Source organism: Neovison vison, chromosome 12 (genome assembly GCF_020171115.1).
Source record: "Neovison vison isolate M4711 chromosome 12, ASM_NN_V1, whole genome shotgun sequence".
NCBI lineage: Eukaryota > Metazoa > Chordata > Mammalia > Carnivora > Mustelidae > Neogale > Neogale vison.
This window is the reverse complement of record NC_058102.1, coordinates 117697296-117705089: the sequence shown is the minus strand read 5'-3', so window position 1 is coordinate 117705089 and position 7794 is coordinate 117697296. Positions and strand designations below refer to the sequence as shown.

Below are 7794 nucleotides of genomic sequence, written 5' to 3'. Positions count from 1 at the left end.
GGCAACCTGTTAATTACAAATGCAATTCTAAGAAAAGGAGTCTTGGTCACAAATCATTCACTTCCAAATGTTGATGAAGAAATAAAAATTGGAGGGGGGAGAGTGGAGGAGGTATTGTCATGGCAGGGAGTAGAAAAAGTATGAAAAAATGAAGAAAATATATTTACCACAAGAAATCTTGGATTCAGTTGATTTTTTAAAAATGAGGTATAAGAGTATGCCAGTAAATGCAAAAACAAGAAAAAAATTAAAAACCAAAATGCACATTTCCAATGGAAAATCTCTAAACCTCTTATAGTTTTCTTTATTCAGATTAGACATTTCATATACATCAGTTAATCTAGAAAAATACATCTTAAAATATCTTCAACAGACCATGCTCTCGGTAACAAAACCTTCCAAACCCTGTTTTATTATACAAATCAATCTACATTAGTAATGTAAAAAGAAATTCTCAAATTTAGCAATGTCATTTTCCATTTGACATCCATCTAATTTACATATGGGTTTCCACTATTCATACTGCAGTTAGAATTTTGTAATAAATTTTTTTCTAATGTATTCTGTACATATTAAATTATCTAAAAGGTTCCTCTTGTAGTGCATTTACCATTTAGCAAGTCTATTCAGTATTTTTCCAGTACCATTTGCATTACAGTGATTTGCCTGTAAATGTAATTAAAATCTAAAAGTGCACACAGTTAAGTTTCTCAAATAACAGCCTATTTCTGGAGGAACCTAATATTCACGGAAAAGATTACCAATATCATGATTAGAAATGTCAGGTTAGGATGTACTCTGAGACTATACAACAAAATTATATACATAAGCTAAAGGACATCAGTCTTAAGCTTATATTTACATCAAATAATGTCTGTTTCCACAGGGTCATACCAAGAACTCAGTATGGCACTAGATATAATTAGGATTGTTAGCTACAAATCAGGGTAGCACAGACAGCCCCAAAATACCCTGAACTGACTTATGCTAAATTAAACTCCAGTATATCACAGTGTGTTAAGTAATATTAGTGTGCTGCCCAAACAAGCGACTAAGACACCCATCCAATACGGACAGTGTGCAACACAGTGAAGGTGGCAAGCCTTCGCCAAGGAATTACATCTGGGTTATGATGAACTATAGTACTTAAGACTGCCACTGCATGCAGAACCTCTGAAAAAGAAATACACAGGTTTCAAAAAAGATATACTTCATTTTGTTTAGAATGCCCAAGAGCGTCTTCAAAATAACGGATAGTGAGTACTATTCTATCAAGTGATGAATCTAACGAATGATGAGAAGAAATTCTACATTATCCAGTTTGAGAAAAAAAAAAACAAACATGTTTTTCTTACCAAATTATCCAGTGTATATGACTGGTTAGAATTGCAAGTTTCAATTTTTACTGAAATTCAGAGTATGAAATGCAAACATTCAGGATAAAATTAATTCAAAATTACACACAGTTATATCAACTTGCAACAAAGCAGCAAATATGAGGGCCTAATACACATCTTGACTCCCATTCCCTTCTGATCCCTCAAAAAAGTGCAAAATCAAAGAGTCACTGCTTGGTCCAAAAATAAAATACATCATGTTTGAGGGCTTGAAATCTGATGGAATCCAGCTTCTATTCCACAGGTTGTCTTCTGTAAGAATCAACGCCCGAAGATGGAATTTATTTCCAGCAGAATTAATTCTACAATCTGATTTTGGTAGACAGTATGGACTGCTATATTACCAGTCTCTTTCTCTGGCTTTAACAGAGTGGGACCAAAAACAATTGCTATACTCTGATAAGTCATTCGGTTTTTTTCTCCATTTTCTATAACTCTAAGGGGGGAAAAATAAATTGTTAAAGAGAATATAAAACATACAACAGGAAAAATTCTTCAAATTGCATTATAAACATAAACAGTTTACACTTAGAAATGAGAAATAGTGCTCATCTTCCTAAGATATATTCAAGCTACTTAAAACCAAGTAGAATTCAGTCCAAATGTCATATGAAGGCTTCTTTTGGATAAACACAGCTGAAAGGTATAATTATATCCACTCTAACAAACTTTGTACGTGTGATATTTCAGCTTAGTGTTTAAAATTAAGACACAGACTTAAGTATAAACTACAATTCAGGTAACCATAATTACTCCACTAGGGTGATGGGGAAAAATTTCATTAGTATACAGATTAAATTTTCATTTTACTAATTCTATATTTGTTTGTTTGATTTTTAATCTCCTTCACTCGCATAATTTGCTATATAGTGTTCTGTCAGAAGGCAAAAATCAGTTACTAAAATGGTTACATAGTCACCTGAAAGCCATGATGGCTTCTTCTCCAAGGTAATTTAATAGTCCTCATTTCATAACCCAAATCTTATTTTCAGGTTAAGTTAAACAACAATTTCTGAACCCTTACACACTAGGCATTATGTAAATGCCTCGCATATAATACTTACTTTAAGTATTTTTCATACCAGACCATTTTACCTATGAAGAACAAGGCCCAAAGGAGTTCTCTTTCTCAAGCTACAAAGACAGCAAGTAGCACAGCTGGAATGTGAACCAGTGTCTGAGGGACCCTGGCCTGACTACTATACCACACCTCATAACTGTGCACTTCTCTTACCTTTTTCTTTTTTTCTCCCTAATTACTATTTCTTTTCTGTGGTGAACCTCTTACCTTTTGAGATGTCTAAAAAGAATCTGCATTGTATCTTGATTTGGCTTTGGCAACTGTCTGATGAGGTCCTTAACAGCAGTGACTCGCTGTCTTGGTTCTTGTTCTTAAAAAAAAAAAAAAGAGAGAGAGAGAGAGATAATGAGAGATTATGCATGAAATTGAAAACAGTGACATATTTTAGAACCTAACATTTGGTAATGCACAGTGACATCTGGTGGCCACATTTAAAACTTCTGAAGTAAAACAATCCTTTGAAATAATTTAAAAGAAAGGATCACTGGGTGTGGTGAAAAAATAATGAATAATGTTTTTCTGAAAATAAATAAATTGGAAAAAAAAAAAAGAAAGGATCAAACAATGTAGTGGCTTAATCAGTACAGAGGACTTTCAACACGTAGAAAAAACACTGAGTGTAACGACATACTTACTAATTGCATTAACAAAATCATTAAAATGGTTAAATGTAAAAAGAGGTTCTGGTAATTCTCGAAAAAACATTTTGAGTGCTCCAGTAATAACATGAATATCTTCCCATTTACTATCATTCAAGTCCAATTTCTCATCTGAAAAACAGAACAGGAAAATTTTTTAAATAACTTTAAACCAATTCTAAAAGTTAAGAGTGCCTTTTTTTTTTTGCACATAACAACAGGGAGTATGATCTTACCATGATTGACAGCAAATCTCAGTTTCTGGATCACAGCAAGGTTGCCACTTACTCTGTATATCCCATCAATATCCAAACCTAAGAGAAAATTACAGTATTTTTGTGTTTAAAGTCGGTCTTTGCCTTTTCTAAAGATGCTTGCATGTTTCAGAATCCTTATTCATTAACATAAGCCTAAAATCAAATGGGCAAATACTCTTTTCCTCTAACTGGCTTTTTTATAGATGCTTGGCAGAGGGAGAGGGGGTGGAGATACACTCTGAATTCTACTTAATAAACAGGAACAATTCTACTTTGTTTATCATGTAGACTGTGGATCATCTCAAAAAAAAATCATCTCATTAAACTTGAAATACTAACAATTTAAGATAAACTTCTAAACCTGGGGATAGTTCAGAAAGTAAAAGAAACAAAGATAAAACCATTCCGTCCATTTTTTGGCACATTTCATAATGTAAATGTACATATTCAAGGGCTCTTTTAAAAATGGTTGTTCTATTAAGTGCTTGTAATAAATAAACTTAATAATGAATTAAAATAAAAACTGATAATTTGATATAGTTTACTCTTTTTTTTTTTAATATGTGGAATAGAATCATGTGGAATTCACCCAAGTAAGCCTAAAAAATCCAAATTTTCATTAAATGATAATGCTGTACACATTTAAGAAAGCACATTATCTGATTTGCTATTCACAGAAATTCAAATAAAGGCACAGTATCTCCACTGTCATGTTGACAAGAAAGTCAAAGACAAGGTCTGAAATTGACAGAAATTATAAATTATGCAAATGTTTTAATTTTACAAGATGTTTTTGATGATGTACAAGTTAATGTGATTACCATCATGATAGTTATTTTCTAGTATAAATATTAGGTTAAGATCAACGAAAATATAAATTGATTTGTCCTACTTAATAGGTAAGAAGGTTTGTCTCTTGTCTCTTAAGACATTTTATAGTTGACGTAACAAGTTTTAAAATGTCATCTCATTTTTATTATAAAGAGAAGCAACTTGCTCTTGGTAGGTAAACACAACCACCCATTTTCTACACTGTCAAATCACTTTCTAATAAACTCAGTTTCATAATCACCACCTTCTTCATTTTAAGCAAAGGCCAATTCCAAATGGCTTCAAAGAATACCATACACTTAATCAGATGGAAGTGCTGAGTTTCAATAGGTGCCTGAAAAGGTCTTAATTTAAAACAGATATACGTAATCATTAAAGCGTGCAGTTTTGCTAACGATGCCTTTCTTAACATCTACGACTGTTCCATCACTCAAAATCGTAAAAATCCTAAGGATTTTAATGGCAAAACAATGGGTTAGTGTGCTTAACATAAAAAAAAAAATTCATTTCCTTACCATACGCTTCAACATGTTCAATGCATAACTTCACAAATTTTGGCACTGTGCCATTTTCTCTCTGACAAAGATTAGCAAGATTGGCTCCAAATACCTGATCTGAAAAGAGATTTTATTTTTTAAAATCAACCACCCTGCTAAAATTGAGTTTGCAAAATGGCAATCACTATTCACGGTGCTACAGAAGACATACAATGCACCCTGACGTGGTCTGCTGTGACTCACGCCTCCTGTAAGCGTCTACCCACCCGTTCCCATTCCACTTCAAACAATTTTCCTGCTTTACTCAACTCCACGAACACTCCATTTTCACCTGAAAGCCTTTTAGTCTTCTATACCTTTTGCAGAGATCCATCCTCTCCCCCAAACTTAGATCCTTTTATCACTCCCACCCTCAGCCAATCTGTCATCTCCTTAGAAAAACCTTAGGACCAGCCTCAGGTAACCCAGTTACAGTCACTCCCTATTTCATTACCATGGTAGACTGTTCACAGTAGTCCTAATTATCTGGTCTGTCTCTTGTTTTTATGGAAGTTTCATGAGGGCAGGGACCTCTTAATTCTCAAACCAATCGGTATTCATGGCATGCAGGCTCCCACCCAGTACTTAGTAAACACCTAAATATTTTTTAAACTATTAAAACAAGCATGGTGCACATCCATCATTGCTAACCCTTGATTTCACAAAGTATATTTCAAAGGCTGTTCTATTAGTCTTTCCATCCAACACTTCTGAAATGCCACAGTAGTGCTAACTATTCAGGAAAACAAAGTATTTGAAGTCCTGAACAAATAAAAAATAAATAAATAAAACAGCAACAGTTCATATTTCTCAACAAAAGGCCTGGTAAAAACTTAATAGCAATTTCTATTCACTGATTTGTCAGGTTTTGGTTTTTTTTTAAGTTCTAAACATAATATGCTAAATTCTTATGTGTTATCTGGATGTCCCTATTTACCTCTCTTAAGGCTGTTAATCTGAATCGCTTAATTAGCCAAACTCTACTGAGAAGTTTTAAATATCTTTTTAATGAAACCCATTTGCGTATTTTAATTTAGATGCTTTGCAAACAGATGTTCCAGCGATGGTCTTTTTTAGAAACTTTGAGGATATATATATATGTTATATATTATTACCCTTATCTATGTCTTCATTTACTAATTAATGTCACTGAGTCCTTTATTAGAAAATTTCATCATCGAAATTAAAAGTGCTTGTAAGAACTAAAGGTATACAGGAAATGACAGATGCTGGCAAGGATGCAGAGAAAGGGGAACCTTCCTATACTGTTGGTGGGAATGCAAGCTGGTGCAACCACTCTGGAAAACAGCATGGAGGTTCCTCAAAAAGTTGAAAATAGAGCTACCCTATGACCCAGCAATTGCACTACTGGGTATTTACCCTAAAGATACAAATGTAGTGATCCGAAGGGGCACATGCACCCGAATGTTTATAGCAGCAATGTCCACAAAGCCAAACTATGGAAAGAACCTAGATGTCCATCAACAGATGAATGGATAAAGAAGATGTGGTACATATACACAATGGAATACTATGCAGCCATCAAAAGAAATGAAATCTTGCCATTTGTGACGACGTGGATGGAACTAGAGCATATTATGCTTAGCGAAATAAGTCAACTGGAGAAAGGCAACTATCATATGATCTCCCTGATATGAGGAAGTGGAGATGCAACATGGGGGGTTTGGGGGATAGAAAAAAAAATAAATGAAACAAGATGGGATCGGGAGGGAGACAAACCATAAGAGACTCTTAATCTCAAACAAACTGCGGGTTGCTGGGGGGAGGGGGGCCGGGAGAGGGGGGTGGGGTTATGGACATTGGGGAGGGTATGTGCTATGGTGAGTGCTGTAAAGTGTGTAAACCTGGCGATTCACAGACCTGTACCCCTGGGATAAAAACACATTATATGTTTATAAAAAAATTTAAAAATTTAATTAAAAAATAGACTATCTGCTCTGAAAAGCTGGGGGGAAAAAATAAAGGAACTGAAGGTATATACAAGTATATGTGATTTTAAAGAAGACTCTGCTATGAAGATCTTGTTAGTGCATTATTGCTATTGTTGCTCATAAGTGAAATAATAAATATAAAAAATAATTAGGAAAAAACACCTTATACTAATTTTAGAATCATCTGGAATGAGAACTGAAGGCAAACAATCAAGATAAAATTGTTCATAGTTAAACTTTCTGTGTGCACTGAAAAATCAATTTTAATCATTCAAATGTATTTTAAACCAATGAACCTGGTAACTTCAAAGAATGAAAACATTTTTACTGTTAGAAATTTGTCAGTTTTTAATTTAAAATGTCTAACTTCTTATTTTGGCCAAAGTTCATTATTATAAACATCACTTCTACCTACCTTTAATATAACCTTTTTCACGAACAGCTTGCAAAGTGGGACGCCGTGTAAGAAACTTCTTCAAGTTTTTCTTGGTTTTCTTCTGTTCTGAAGAATCTATGCTAGACACTTTCGTGGCTTAAGACAAACGGATATTAAGCATTTCATAAAATAAAAACTTAACTGATGAAAATTATTCCACCTAGCACTCAAAAATATTAATTTCATATGTAAAAATCAGCTATAAACTTATTCTAACTTTAATATAGTTTAAGAGTAGTATGTCAAGAATCAAGTTAACAAAGACCTAATTTCAAAGGGCTAAGCCATTATCACCAAATACTGAACACAAACTGTACCTTCTTTGGTTTATGTGCTAAGACACTGGTTATTCTAATTTATAATCATTATTTCATAAATGATACTACTTATTTCCTTTGACTCTCCATCAGTTTTAGAAGGTAAAATGATGAGGGGAAAAAAATGTCCATAAAACATAAAAAAGTCTATCCTGAAGTATCCTTACAGGACTAGGAGTCTAGAAATATATATATATCTATCCATCACTACTATTTGTACTTTAAGTTAAACACACCTCATCATAATGACCTCCAAACTAAAAATGGGACCATCTGAAAAATTCCCCACATTGCCATAACTCTGATTTCTTTTTTGGTTCAAAAAAAAAACTCAAAAAGTAAATTTCTT

The 7794-nt window shown here is 33.5% G+C and overlaps 1 protein-coding gene across 4 annotated transcripts in view; it reads right to left on the bottom strand.

The window, feature by feature from the left end:
- Positions 1–266: 266 nt before the first annotated feature.
- The window catches only part of ARHGAP12 (Rho GTPase activating protein 12), a 110051-nt gene continuing 102523 nt past the window's right edge, over positions 267–7794 (bottom strand). For all 4 annotated transcript variants that reach the window (XM_044228685.1, XM_044228682.1, XM_044228686.1 and 1 more), the window contains 6 exons: positions 7108–7224; positions 4720–4818; positions 3353–3430; positions 3114–3248; positions 2686–2788; positions 267–1833 (listed from right to left, as the gene is read on the bottom strand). In XM_044228685.1, coding sequence (XP_044084620.1) covers positions 1659–1833; positions 2686–2788; positions 3114–3248; positions 3353–3430; positions 4720–4818; positions 7108–7224 — 707 coding nt within the window. In that variant the 3' untranslated portion in view covers positions 267–1658. The remainder of the gene's footprint in view (positions 1834–2685; positions 2789–3113; positions 3249–3352; positions 3431–4719; positions 4819–7107; positions 7225–7794) is intronic.